At 41.0% G+C, this 15,371-nt stretch overlaps 1 protein-coding gene across 4 annotated transcripts in view; it reads left to right on the top strand.

Annotated features, from left to right (window-relative positions):
* ssr1 (signal sequence receptor, alpha) overlaps positions 1–13,573 on the top strand; it is a 28,407-nt gene extending 14,834 nt beyond the window's left edge. For 2 of the 4 annotated variants that reach the window (XM_072510030.1, XM_072510028.1), the window contains exons 5-10: positions 713–847; positions 963–1,039; positions 3,191–3,269; positions 7,614–7,707; positions 9,434–9,448; positions 11,936–13,573. In XM_072510030.1, the coding sequence (XP_072366131.1) occupies positions 713–847; positions 963–1,039; positions 3,191–3,269; positions 7,614–7,707; positions 9,434–9,448; positions 11,936–12,000 (465 nt within the window). In that variant the 3' untranslated portion in view covers positions 12,001–13,573. The remainder of the gene's footprint in view (positions 1–712; positions 848–962; positions 1,040–3,190; positions 3,270–7,613; positions 7,708–9,433; positions 9,449–11,935) is intronic. The other 2 variants (XM_072510033.1, XM_072510029.1) reach the window with 1 other exon arrangement.
* Positions 13,574–15,371: the final 1,798 nt, after the last annotated feature.

The raw sequence follows: 15,371 nt of genomic DNA, 5'->3' as shown, positions 1-15,371 counted from the left end.
ATGGTCGAGCAGTCTTGCTTACATTTTACCCATTTCAGAAACTTGAAGATGGAATGCGATGTGTTTGGAAAAGTAAGAGGCTACTTGATTGAAACATACAAGATCCTGGTGGATCTTGTCAGGATTGATGTAGAACGGATATTTCCTCTTGTGGGAGAATCTGGAACTAGGGGTCACTGTTTAAAAATAAGGGGTCGCCCATTTGACCAGGATTAGGAGAAATGTTTTGTGAAAGACATGAGTATTCTTCCTCAAAAGGCGGTGGAAGCAGAATCTTTGAATATTTTTAAGGCACAAGTAAATATGGCTCCAGGCGGCACAGTCGTTAGCACTGCTGCCTCACGGCAGCCAAGACCCAGGTCACTGTCCCTGTGGAGTTTGCACATTCTCCCCGTTTCTCACCCCCACAACCCAAAAATGTGCAGGATAGGTGGATTCGTCACACTAAATTGCCCCTTAATTGACAAAAGAGAATTTTTTTAACGAAATAGATTTGATTCTTGATCAGCAAGGGGATGAAAGGTTTCTGGGGTAGGTGGGAATATGGAATTGAGGTTACAATCAGTCATGATCGTATTGAATGGTGGAACAGGCTTGAGGTGCCTACTCCTAATTTTTATGTTGTATAGCACTTCATTCAAACCTTTGAGTAATGTGGAATAAAGTTAAAATTCAGTTATAAGTAACGTAAGTGCCTCTTTTCAATTTGCAGTTCACAGCACTACAGCTGAACACATTGGTGCAGTCCCAGCGTCAAGCTACATTTGAATATTCATTTATCCCTGCTGAACCAATGGGCGGTCGACCATTTGGATTAGTAATCAATCTCAACTACAAGGATGCCAGTGTAAGTACATCTGTCTCAATCTGCTTGGAGGCGGGAGTTTGTGTGAGGTGGCTGCTGTGTGGTCTTCAGTTTGGTTGCTTTATCTGGATAACTGAATTTTGCTTTTCTCTTTTAGGGCAACGTTTACCGTGATGCTGTTTTCAACCAGACTGTTACGATAACTGAGCGGGAGGATGGGCTGGATGGGGAGACGTAAGTGTCCAGGAGAGGTTATTGTATCCCATTTCTGCAGCAGAATTATAATGAATTTGAATGCTTTATGCCTGGTGTCCAGTGGTTTCTTATAATAATTAATTTTAATTATTACAATACTACTGTCGAAGGGGCTGGTTTAGCTCACTGGGCTAAATCGCTGGCTTTTAAAGCAGACCAAGGCAGGCCAGCAGCACGGTTCAATTCCCGTACCAGCCTCCCCGAACAGGCGCCGGAATGTGGCGACTAGGGGCGTTTCACAGTAACTTCATTTGAAGCCTACTTGTGACAAGCGATTTTCATTTTTCATTTCAATTATGCCTGAGTTTTGCTTCCCAACACAGTTTTGTGAACAAATGTCCTTCACCCGGTGTCTTCTGCAGGCATCGTGAACTGGTCATTGGAGGTTAAAAACTTAGGAGTCATATAAAAGGCAATTAATTGAGTGATATTTTCTAAGAGATTTTTCAGTTAATATGAACCAAGCCCATCATCATCCATGATTATCTTGTGACTATAATATTTGATAAGTCTATTTAGATGGAATAGTTTTTTGGTTCTGATATAAAATCGAGCCTTTTTGCTCGGTTGCATATCTAAATTTAGACCTGTTAATAAAAATACAGTTTCGCACATTGACGCTAATTCGAGTAGCTGAAATATTTTTGTTTTTAGGGAGCAAGTCGTGTGTGATGCCTTTCCCTAAAATTCAGTCACACTCGACATGTGACTTAGTGCCTGGCCACTTCAAATATGCACTCAGATATTCCACTGCAGATAAATTATTGGCTGAACCATCCCAATCCATGTTCTAATTGGATGTATCCACTACATTTAACTTGAAAGTGCTTGATTGCTTTTCTACAAACTGTAGTCTTATTTCCATTTAATATCTGCGTTTAGCAGTCTAGTAAGTCTGTTAACCAGTTCGGCTTGGAATGTATGATGTAGTTTTAAAATGTTACTAGGCGGTTTTGATCTTTGCCAGGCAGTGTCGTATTTCATACACTGTGGGGGAAGAAATCGGCCTGATCTTAAAGTTTGATGGCAATTTTAATTTTAAAATCTTTTCCCCCAGCCTCATGCCACAGTAGTTTAGACAATCTAGAATAATATTTTTAATCCAGTTCCACAGTAGCCATGGGTTAAGTCTAAACTGAGGAATGAAATTCATATTTCTTATTTAAATAAACAAACATTTGATTACTCCTATTCCTAGTACTTTTGAATACTTTCCAAATGTCTGTAGGATTATTGCCTCTTGTCAGGCAGTAATTAATTATCCTTAATACGCTGTTTTCAGTAACTTTTGGCTTATGACAATGCAGGCATGCAGTCCGTTAAAGATAATGGTCCAAGTTTCACTGTCTAGGGGCCTAACTATTTGTGTGAAATTGACTATATTGATTATACTTTGTGAAAATATTCCAGGGTGGCACATATGTTACACTTAACACAGCATGAACTCAATTTCTGGAGCAAACAATCTGTTCTGAAATCCATTGGAAAGCTGAGATTTTCTTTTTTTTAATATATGTACTTTTTTTTTCTTAATTTCGAGTACCCAATTATTTTTTCCAATTAAGGGGCAATTTAGCATGGCCAATTCTCCTACCCTGCACATCTTTTGGGTTGTGGGGGCGAAACCCACGCAGACATGGGGAGAATGTGCAAACTCCACATGGGACAGTGACCCAGGACCGGGATTCGAACAAGGGTCCTCAGCGCCGTAGGCAACAATGCTAACCACTGTGCCACCGTGCTGCCCATATATGTACATTTTTAATATGAAGTCCTATTATAATCTATCAATTGTAGGCGTATTCTTGAATCATATTTTCAAACATTGAGTCCTTCAAAGGTATAATAGATACCGTTTGTGGGGTTATGCACTCAAAATCACCCGTTCCCCCACACACACTATTTGTGAATGGACTGTCTTTGTCAGTACTGCTTTTAAGACATTGGTGAAAGATGTTCAAGAGCAGCGATCAGACCCTGGAGTGCATCCCACATTCCACCACTCCTGTGTGGACGTCATTCCTAATTTATCTGCGGGTAGGGCTCTGAAACAGAGGTGAAAAGATGTTGCATGTGTTTTTTCCTTCTGTTAAAGGTTCAGAATTTTATATTTAACACTTCCATTTCTAGAATCTTCTTGTACATGTTCCTGACTGGTCTTGGTTTACTTGTTGTGGTTGGTATCCACCAGCTCCTAGAATCTAGAAAGGTAGGTAAAATTCAATGGATTTAATTCCTGATGCATTTCCTTTTGACCATCTGTTTATGAATATTTGAGCATCTGGAGTTTGATCCAGGCGGCACCTTCCTCCTACCCAGAGCGTGTTTGTTCCCTAGACAAACGAGTATTGAAACCTAAAGAAGTCCTTCTCTGACACTATAATCTTTTACATGTTGACATGCGATTTCAGTTGCAACTCATAGTTGTGTGCTATTTACAGCAGGGTACTTAAACACTCTAAGTCAGCATGGTTTTGTGAAAGAGAAATGGTGTAAAGATATAGAAATTTATATTGGTCCATAATTTCCTGGACACCAGTATTGGATTGGGGAGTATCCCAAACATGCGTTGGGGCATCCCTCTCGGACGTTCCCAAGTGAGGGTTTACCCAACAATTGTCCATAAAGGCTAACTTCCCCAGGGCAATTGTGCTGGGAACCATCTGACAAAGTGATTTAAATTGCTAACTTCAGATGGTTCTGTCAGCTTTATACCAATAGGTACCCTGAAGAGTTAGAAGAAATGAAAAGAACTCCGAACTTCAGCACAATTATCCACAGGAATCTGTGCTGGAGCTTGAGCTATTGACAGTCTATAATCAATGAGTTGGAGAAAGGGACTGGATGTATGATTGCTAAATTTTGCTGATGAGGCGAAGATAGTAAGTTACAAGGGAATAAGTTGTGAAGAGGACAAAAGGGGCAAGATTCTCTGGCCTCCCCGTGGCTTGTATTGTGGCAGTGAAAGGCAGACCAAAGTTGGCCAGTGGTGTGATCTCTGGTCCTGCCACTGTCATTGATTTTCCATTGAATTCACCCTAAGTCGCTGGGAACCCCACAGTGGGAGTGCGCCATCGGCGGGACCAGAAGATCCCGCTGGCATGGGCAGCCAGAAGATCTCGCCCATGGAGCCTGATGAGGGATATGGGTAGGTTTTGAGTGGGCAAAAATCTGTCCGATTGAGTATAATGCGGGGAAAGCGGAATGTTATTTAAACGGAGAGGGATTGCAGAACTCTGCAATGCAGAGGGATCTGAGTGTGTTGGTACGTGAATTGCAAAAGGTTAGTGTGAAAATGCAGCAAGTGATCAGGAAGGCAAAATGGGATTGTATCATGGGGAGGTTCTCCAATGTACAAGACATTGGTGAAGCCACATTTGGTGTACTGTGTACAGTTTTGATGTCCTTATTTAAGAAAGGAAATAATTGCATTAGAAGCAGCGCAGTGAAGGTGAACTGAACTAATTCCTGGCATGAATGGGTTGTCTTATGAGGAAACGTTGGCCAGTTTGAGCCTGTATACATTGGAGTTTAGAAAAATGCAATGTGATCTTATTGAAACATACAAGATCCTGAGGGGATTTGACGGGGTGGATACCGAGAGGATGTTTCTCCCCCTGTGGATGAGAACTCGGTGACACAAATTAAAAATAATGGGTCTCCCATTTAAAAAGCCGATCACAACTTTTTTCTTGAGGGCCATTAGTCTGAAATTATGTACCCCAGAGGGCAGTGGCGACTGAGTCATTGAATATTTTTAAGGCTGAGTTAGTTTCTTGACGAGGGAGTCATCGGAGGTAGATAGAACAGTAGAAACTACAATCCGATCTTTTTATTCACCATGTTTTCTTCATTTTCACCACACAAAAAGGAACAAAAACAACCCCAACAATATTTTGCCCAACAGTCAACAGTAACCAACTCCCAAAAGTGCATAATAAACAAACCCCCAAGAATTGTAGAACCCCGTCCTTCAACCCCTCAGCTCAAACTTTATCTTCTCCAAGGTCAAAAACTCAGGTGGGTCCCCCTGCCACACAAACGCATATGGTGGAGAGTGACCGCCACCCCAACAGGACCCGCCTCAGAGCGATCAGCGAGGTGAAGGCTCAAACATCTGCTCCCGCCTGCAACTCGAGCCGGTCCGACTCCCGAATGTGGCTTCTAGGGGACCGGGCTCCACATCAATGTGCAAGACCCTTGAGATGGTGCAAAATACCGTCATCCAAAAGCTTTCCAGCTTCGGGCAGGACCAAAACATGCTTAGGCAGCAACAGTCCAACTCTCAGAACTGGGTCGAAATAGGAAGTCCAAATCGAGAGGCTGAGGAAGCATTGGAAAGGGTGCAGAGGAGATTTACCAGAATGTTGCCTGGTATGGAAGGAAGATCTTATGAGGGAAGGCTGAGGGACTTGAGGCTGTTTTCATTAGAGAGAAGAAGGTTAAGAGGTGACTTAATTGAGGCATACAAGATGATCAGAGGATTGGATAGGGTGGACAGTGAGAGCCTTTTTCCTCGGATGGTGATGTCTAGCATGAGGGGACATAGCTTTAAATTGAGGGGAGATAGATATAGGACAGATGTCCGAGGTAGGTTCTTTACTCAGAGAGTAGTAAGGGCGTGGAATGCCCTGCCTGCAACAGTAGTGGACTCGCCAACATTAAGCGCATTCAAATGGTCATTGGATAGACATATGGACGATAAGGGAATAGTGTAGATGGGCTTTAGAGTGGTTTCACAGGTCGGCGCAACATTGAGGGCCGAAGGGCCTGTACTGCGCTGTAATGTTCTGTGTTAAAACATATGAACGTGGTTTCCCAGGGCAGCATGGTGGTGCAGTGGGCTAGCACTTCTGTCTCACGGCGCCGAGGTCCCAGGTTCGATCCCGGTGCTGGATCACTGTCTGGGTGGAGTTTGTCTGGGTGGAGTTTGCACATTCTCCCGGTGTTTTCGTGGGTCTCACCCCCACAACCCAAAAAGAGGGTAGGTGGATTGGCCATTCTAAATTGGCCCTTAATTGGAAAAAATGAATTGGGTACTCTAAATTTTATTTTAAAAATAATATATTTTTAAAAATAAACATGGTTTCCCACACACCGCTCGCGGACATCCTCCACCCCTCGAACAGCCGGCTCATCCTTGTCTTTGTGAAGTGCGCCCTATGAACGACTTTCAGCTGTATCAGCTCCAGCCTCGCACACAAAGTCAAGATATTCATCCACTGCAGCACCTCTCACCACAATCCCTCTTCCATCGCCCCCCCCCCCCCCCCAGCTCCTCCTCCCACTTTGCCGTAATCCCCTCCATAGACACCCTGTCCTCCCAGCCCTCCCGCCGAAAGCACCGTCTCCAGTAACAAAGCGGCCAGCGGTATCGGGAAGGTCGGGGGAACCTTCCTTACAAAATGCAGGTACCGAAACCCTTCCCCCGTGCCAACCCATACTTCTCTCCCAGCTCCTCCAGGCTCGCGAATTGCACCCCCAGGAAACAAATTCTTCTTTCCCTTGATCCCCATCTCCGAAACCTCACATCCATCCTCCCCGACCCCCAGCCTAAAATGTTGCCTGAACTGCCTCCAAATCTTCAATGTGGCCACCACCATCGGACTCACCGAGTACTTTCCTGGCGCCATCAGTAGCAGTGCCATTGCCTGTGCACGCCACAGTCTGATCTTGCAGCAACTCCTGTTCCTAATGCGTATGTTCCACAAAGGAACTTAAAATTCATACTGGACCATGTGGAATTTTTTGTACAGAATCTAATTGTGTCGATTTCTTAGTTCTGAATTCGGGCAGCCGTATTGCAACATGGTACTTGTGGTTTTAACAAATTAATGAATTTGTTGATTATGATTGACTGATTTATTAGAGCTTGCACTGTTTTTACAAAAGTTTTTTCAGTGGAAGAGTATTAGTATTAGTTTAACATCCATGTTCTAGGAAAATGCAACTTTGCTTCCTGTAATGCAGGCATTTACTTGTTAGCCAGCAAGGACTTGACAGTTTGGCCCTAAAGCAAAAGTTAGCATTTTTGACAACTCCAACATTGGCTCCTTCCTGCAACAATAAGATGATGTGAAAACATGCACTTCCCACTTTATGATTCAGATTCTAATCTGGATTAACGAGGATATCTGAAATCTCTTCCCCCCCCCCCCCCCCTGTCATGATGCTGAACCTACTATTAATCCACTATTAAAATTCTTAAATGTTGCAGGCCATTGGAAACCCTGTAACCCAGTTCCCTATCATTTATGAAATGCAACAAACTTCTGTGCCACTTTATCATGCCTGAATGTTTTTAACACTAAGCCTGAAGTATCTCAGAATTTTAATGCATTTTACTATTCATTTTTAAAGTAAGTCTCAGGCTAGGTATGCTTCACATTCAACTAAGCCTCGGGTTGTATGCTTACATTCATCCTCTATGTTCAACCAATTAAAAATGTCAGCCGAGGTCATATAGGGGTCTGTTTAATACCCTTTGATAAATTTGTTTGTGAAACTTGCCTGTTTTGGTTGCTTTTAACATTTATTTTCTTCTCCCATTCAGAGAAGACGGCCGACTTCTAAAGTAGAGATGGGTACATCTAACCACAATAATGTAGACATGAGTTGGATTCCTCAAGAGACTTTGAATCAAATCAGTAAGTAATTTGGGGTTCAGAAAAGAGCTGAAAATGGGTATACAGGGTTCCAGCTCTTGCATTTACATGGAAACTGCTTGGTTGCTTGGCTTTGTTTGGCCTGATGTTTAAGAGTTTGATTTCTTGACTACTTATTGTGAATGAAACTATCGTAAACTGACAGCTGAACTTAACATTTGGCTGAGCTGAGGTTGCCCTCCAGGTGCAGTACCCCAAACCTGGCAGTTTAGGAACGGAGATCATGCTGGATTTTGGGGGTGTCCAGCCTGGCGTGTTGTTCCAAACGATCTGTTTTTGTTATCACGCAATAGGTTCAGTCACAGTTGACTATTATCAATTTTATATCCGGTTCTTGTGCAGTATTGATCTTCAGTTAGCAGTTCCATGTCTGGCATTTTACATTTTAAGGATGTGTGCCAATCGGAATTAGAGGGGTAAGCTCTAAGCTAGAACCAATCCAGAGTGGGGCCCAACCTGACCAGCTCGCCTTTTACTCAAATCTCTTTGCTCGACTTGATTTATTGTTTTCTTTATGGACATTCATCATAGAATTTACAGTGCTGCAGGAGGCCATTCGGCCCATCAAGTCTGCACTGGCTCTTGGAAAGAGCACCCTACTTAAGCCCATGTTTCCACCCTACCCCCATAACCCAGTACCCCCACCTAACCCTTTTGGACTCCCTTTGGGAGTGCAGAATGTTTCAGATCACACAGACATTATCCTTTGTGGGGAGTGAGGGGGTGGGACCTTCATTCTTGACTCGAGCTACGTTGCCGAAGTAATGGCAACATTTGGTGGGCTATTTTCATTGGTGGTAGGGGGTTTTGTGCAAGTACATATTAGTGTTACAGGTTGTTCAAGTGGTCCTCCTGATCGGGAGTATCTTGCTCTGCATGAGAAATGTAAAAACATCTGCTGATTCTGCTGCTGGCTTTTCTGTCAACCTGCTCTTTGTTCACAATTTGCTGTATTTCATTTTTAATGATCGCACATTCAGGAATTAGTAAGTTTCTTGCACAAGGTTAATAGACAGTCAATGAAACGGTGTGCAGAGCTGTAAGTGTACTGTCCATTTTTGGTTTAACTCATGTGCCTTTAAGATTTAACAAACTGCAAAATTAGCAAGGAATGGATTATCAAGCACCATTTGTTTAGGTAAACTCTACTGAATATAGTGTTTTTAAAAACATTGGTTTATGAAGGCTTATTAATAATTTGCTGTGTACATGCTGTATTCAGAGTATGCTGACTGTCCCATCTGTATTGCAAAGCAGCAATAACCACCGGGTTTAGATGGACTCAGCACACTTGTAGTTTAAGCCAAGAACCTGTGGAGAAATGAAATTCCACGCATCTTGAGACTCTTCGCTCATCGTAGCACACCTGCTTTGTTTATCCTAAATCTAAATTGCATTGGAGTTGTATATCAAGTGCTTCCAACTACCCCCTCTAACTCTGCAGCTTTTAGAAAGCAGTTCAAAAACAGTAGTGCTATCACTTATGCTTTGGACATTTTCTGCTAGCGTGCACTTAGCAATCATAATAGAATTCCATTGATGGTGGTTTCCTGCATGTTAGCGGATGCATTTCTACTGTAAGTTTGCAAAACATGCATCTTGCTGCTCTTGTATAAATCTGCACTCGTTGTTTCAACAGAAAATGATTTCTAAGACATTGATTCTAATATATTTGCTATCTTTTGCTTTGCCTTTCTTGTGCCTTCAGTGCAGAGTAGACGAGGTGAGATCAAACGTTTCCATTGTTTATATATATTTTACTAAAAGTTCAAAATTGAGGTTGGAATACTGTTGTTCTTTGAGCTTTGGGTGGGTACAGGTTAAAACTTTGGATCCATTATTATTAAATGGATTTGGAATCTAGCAGTGAATATGACCAACGGTAATTAAGTTCTGTTTGGTACTTTTTGCCATGCCAATTTTCTGTATGGTATAACATATACTTTTATTCAGCATGATCTCTTGCATTTGTTTAAAGGCGCATTAGAAAAATAGCTTATTGGTTAACATTACTGATTCTGTTCATAATGTTTGCGGATTTCACTTTATGATCTCAAGGGGCAAACATTTTGTGTGGAATAGTAAGGCACGCACTACAGAAAATATTCCAACATGCAATGAAGGGCACAAGTATGGCGCCCTTGACGTGTTAACCATGGCTGTATTAGTGGGGCACTCCTCTCCAATTCAGAAGTTTCTGGGTTCAAGGCCCACTCTAAGATTCAAAAGCAACTTGAGGCTGACACTCCAGTACTGTACTGAGGAAGCGCTGCATTGTCAAATGTGCCATCTTTCAGGTGGAATGGATATTAACCCTCAGGTGGACATTAATGTCCCATTTCATAGACGAACTGGGGAGTTGTCCTGGTGTCCTGCCCAATATTTTTCACCTGTCACAAAACATCTAATCTGGTTGTTACCACATTACTGTGTGTGGGGACAGCTTGCTGTGCACAGATTAACTGCCACCTTGCCTACATTACAACAGTGACTACACTTCAAACAATTCATTGGCTGTAAAGTGCTTTGGGACACGGTGAGGTTGTGAAAAATGCCAATTAAATGCAATCTGTCTTTTTGGTTCTGGGGCTTTGATGACTGTAGGGTAAGTGTATGAGAAATATTGTCGCATGCACGAGTAGGTTGAAAAGAGATTAAGCTGAACAAAACTATATATAGTATTCAATAGTTGGAAAAGGAGCCCTCCACTTTCTTTTATTGACATTTTAGTGGGACGAATCTTCACAAAACAAAAAGCAAGTCGAAATGTCACTAAGTACCTGGGTTTAACATTCTTTGAAGACCGCAATCCAGTATTGTAACCTTAATTATGACAGTCAAATTTCAGCACCTAGCGAATTTTTGTTTTTGATCTTCCAGCTCTCAAAGGCTGAAGCCCGAAACCTGTTCTCAGGTTCATGATATTTGACTGTCGACATTTGCCATTTTTCTACTAACAAGCTCTTGTGGTCATAGAAGTTAGGTTTCTGCATTTCACCTACTTGGCATATTTTTAAACATTTATTGTGTTTATCAACCTGAAATGCATTTTAATATGAATGAATGGAAAATAGGTCCAAGAATTGCCACACAACTGCATTCTTTCTGCTAGCTCGGAGGCGGAGAGTAGATTGTGTTTACCTGACCTTTTATTTAACACCAGCTTGAGCTTGGGAAGACCAAAACCCTTCTTCTGTTTCTCCAATTAAGCAAAACCCATCACAGGTCAAAAGCCACTTATAAATATAGTTAGCAAACAGGTACTTGTGGTACACTTGAATAGCGATTTCTTGGAAATATTGCTTGGAGAGAGGGAGAACTACTACTTTTTAATATGACAGCCTTTGCAAAAGCTGCTGCTCGGCTCAAAGCTCCCAGTAAACCTAAAAACGAAACTACCTGCCACAGACCTGGTTTCTCCCATTAATTACATAATCTTTATCCCACTCCGATCCCCTGACCTGCTTACCCAAATCTAAACGCAATGTGTCAAATTATCTACTCCCCACAGACTCTCCAGCAATCGTAACAAAATTTCACTCGGCCTCTCTTTGTAAGCAAGTGCATGGTTGAAATGAATGATCTCACTTTGACAACATCTTAATTGCACCTTTTGTAGACACAAAGTCCGCCTTTATATTAAACCAGGTGTTTGTACTGCAACAGATATATATATATATATATATATATATATATATATATATATACCTTTAACCCGGGCTTTTAATAATAATACTGTAGCAGATATATATAATATCTGAACAGGCTTTTTTAAAAAAAAAAAAATACTGAAACAGGTATAAAATAGAATATATACCACTTTCTTCGTCGCTGCAGAAAGTTTACTCCAATTTCATATTTTAAACTTCATGGGTAGAAGGTCAGTCGGCCAGAGTGTGATGCAGAATGGAGAAAATGGCACTGGTTCAATCCCTGCAACAGTAGTGGTTTTTGAAGGCCTTGCCTTGCCCCATATCTGTCGAGTGCTGCCCCTCCGGCTATATATAACTAATTGCCTCTATCTAATGGAGTGAGATGGCTCTGGTCCTTTGTGGACAAAGGCTAATTACCGTACTGAAAATAACCGGTCTGTTTGTCTAATTGGATTATTTAAAATTGTTTTCATACATATCTAAATTTCTCAGTCACTTACTTGACCCTTTGAAAACTGGAACCTTTCTAATTACGTATTAACTTTATTTTTCCACAGACAAAACGTCCCCAAGGAGGTCGCCCCGTAAGCGAGCAAAGAGAACTGTGGGATCGGACGAGTAGTAACCTCAGTTTGTAACCTTCAGTGTTTAATCCTATCCATTTTTGTTCAACAGTGAGGATAATGCAGAGATGCCATCTAAACACAATAACAAAACAAATCAGTGAACTGAGCAGTAGAACCATTTTAAGAATACATTTTTTTTGAACAAGAGCTTTTCACGAAAATGCACTTGGCTGTACAGAGTTGCTGTTTTTGCCATTTAAATATATTTTAAGCTTTTGTTTTAAAAGAATAATTGCAGCTAGTCAATATTTTGACAACTTAATGTGAATGATTCTACAAGAATTGTTTTTGGCTAATGTGTACTTTTGCAATGGGTACAAGGAATTGAATTCTGATAGGAAGACTTCTGGCCTATTACGCTCTGTCAGACAGAGGCAATTTTAAGAATTGTTATTTCCCTGCACACGGTATTTGATGTGCATATGTTGGGCTGTCATTAGTTTTGGATTCAAATCTGGAATGATGTTGCACGGAATTAGCACATACACAAATTGTTGCATCATCCTTTATTTTCTCCTGAACGCTTCTTAAGGTGTATGCAGTGAAGCAGTGTTTATCGTTAATGCGGTTCAAGTAAAAGAAGCCACTGCAGATTTGAGTTTTTGCTTGCCCGTTATAATATCACAGTGAAAATGTATGCGTGTTAATCTGGTATCTCAGGAAACTAAACAAGATTGTGATGTGTGTTTTCTAGAGTCAGATACTATCCGAATGAGAATAATTTTGTATGTTTCTGGCATGGACTCAGAATTTATGGATATTTTGGTGTTGAGTGCACCATGGGGTGGCTAAATCAAAGGTAACTTTCAAAATGGATTATTTTCTCATTGATCGAAGACCTTTTGGCAAAATGTACCTAGACAGAGTTTCAAAAACTCACGTAGGCATTAAGATGTTTTAAATTTCAAAGATTACCTGGAAAGAGATGGCTGGTATTAAAAGTGGATGAGACGACATTAAAGTAAACAAACTGAGTTACTATGTTATTTTTTTTTCTTTGACTTTTGTTTTTTCAAGTCTGGTTTTCAGTTGCCTCCCACTCTTGTCCAACGGGGAAACAGGAGAGGATGGATATGTGTGTGTGTGTGTATATATATCAAGCAGGGGAGATTTAACATCCAAGATATTCCAATGTTACGTTGGACTTCGGTACATTCATTTTTATTCTACACCTACTCTTTTTTGTTTGGAGAGGGTATCCTCTTTTCTACCACCCTCATTTGTGCCCCCAGTACATCAAGTCAGTCGGCAGTCCGATTATTATCCTGTTCCATCCGCCAACAAATTAAATACCTTTTGAAATGTAATTTTATTCACTCGCATGTTGTTTGGCGGGAAGTTGTAGCTGTTGCTGAATTGGTGTCTTTGAAATCAGACTGTCTCATTTCCATTCGGGGAGTTACATTTCAGTCCTATGACTGTCAGTAGCCTTGTGACCTGATCTCTGCTGTTATATTTTTGAAATTTCAAAGTGTAATCATGATTTTACATAAAATACAGCTGGAAACGTTCATATCCCTCCTTCCCAGGGCACAGAAGAATTAAAAATGAGAAACCTCTTAATCCTGACATTTGTGCGTTTCATCGATTTACTTTTGGAGTTTTATAATTCGTCCCTCATCCATTGATTTTTGTTTTTTGGATTCTCATTTACGCTAAAAGTATGTGTGCTGTGTTTTTTAAGATTCTCCTCGTGTTAAGTTCATTTCTGGAAAGCTAATACTAGGAGATTGCATTTAAAAAAAATACATGCATTCCTCCAACAGTGTGTCAGATGAGTGGGGGTGGTGGACTAGTAAAAGACAACATGGAAATGTGCTAGTATATCTGTTTCAAAACTGCAGATAACTGTTGGCATCAAATAATTCGTCGGCAGAATGCGCTAGTCATGTTAGTTTTGAGATTTAAGATTTTCTAACAGATCCTGTACCTTTTTAACTTGAGCGCCACCTACTTTTTGCCTCCCCTACATTGAGCTGCCAATATTTTGCTTCCAAAGGCGTATATGTATTGAAACATTTCCAATTATATCTGTCCTTGTGGCTTATTTTTAAGTGTCCTTCAACTTTTGGAAAAATGTTAAAATTGCAACGTGTGTGGGGAAGTGAAGTTGCCTTATCTACTGAATATGATACCAGGAATAGCTAAAGCTAAAGTAGACTTCGCTAAACAATTTTAGACCATTGTTTCTTTTAAAAGCCCTGTGCCTTCATGTTTGAATTCAGTCCAAATCTAGATATTCCAATTGCACTGTGGATTGTTCATTCATTTTTTGTTGATTATGAAGGTCGTCATGGAAAATGCAAATTCATTCCACACATTTCCGGTCTTGTGCCAACATAGATTATCCTGCCGATTCCGACTGTTAATACCTCGCAATTTTGTCCTTGTATTCTCTATCAGTGTTGAAATGCTTATAAATTGATGGACTATTAACAATATTATTGGCTGAAAATGTTAAATATTTTCCTTCCCTTACCGCCTTGTCTCCAAGTTGGCCATCCTTGGTTATCTATACAGCCTCACAAACATATGCGGCTGTGTTTGAGCCTAAGCTGTACCTTTATATAAATTTGATACTGGATCCATGCTGACCTATTAAAGCCAGCAAAGCAATCTAAAGCAACTCTGACAAAGGGCCCTTGGAAATATTACAGCTATCAGCACTTGTTTGAGAGCTCTTATTGAAAGTGAATAGATTCGCAGTAAGGGGAACGCAACCAATGCATCGAATTATCTGATGGTGGACAGCAGGAATCTTAGGCCAAAAAGTAACAATTATAAGATGGAGAAGCACGAGGAAAGACCAAAATTTGGTTAAAGGAATAGCACTTTCGGTGCAGCACGGTGGTGCAGCGGTTAGCACTGCTGCCTCACAGCGTCGAGATTCCAGGTTCGATCCTGGCCCTGGGTCACTGTCCATGTGGAGTTTGCACATTCTCCCTGTGTTTGCGTGCGTTTTGACCCCACAACCCAAAGATGCACAGGCTAGGTGGATTGGCCACGCTAAATTGCCCCTTAATTGGAAAAAATGAATTGGGTCCTCTAAATTTATTTTCAAAAAGGAATAGTACTTTTTAAATTGGCAGACACAAGGGATAGAAATTATAATTAGTGATGTTTTTACTTCAAATTTGGAAGATTTTGATGACGATTGAGAAGTTTTTGCCAGATGGCATCCTTCAAAACATTTTCAAGATTGGATCGTAGAACCTTTACTGCTTGCACTCCCATTGAACCCCATGGAACCATCATCAAAAGGTACGCAAGAGACAAATCTAGCTGCAGGTATCAGAACATCTCACTATCAAGTCAATACCATAAGTCATTTTCTCTTAAATGGCAGCGCACGTTTAGTGAACCAGGA

Source organism: Scyliorhinus torazame, chromosome 6 (genome assembly GCF_047496885.1).
Source record: "Scyliorhinus torazame isolate Kashiwa2021f chromosome 6, sScyTor2.1, whole genome shotgun sequence".
Lineage (NCBI taxonomy): Eukaryota > Metazoa > Chordata > Chondrichthyes > Carcharhiniformes > Scyliorhinidae > Scyliorhinus > Scyliorhinus torazame.
This window is presented reverse-complemented; position numbering and strand designations above follow the sequence as displayed.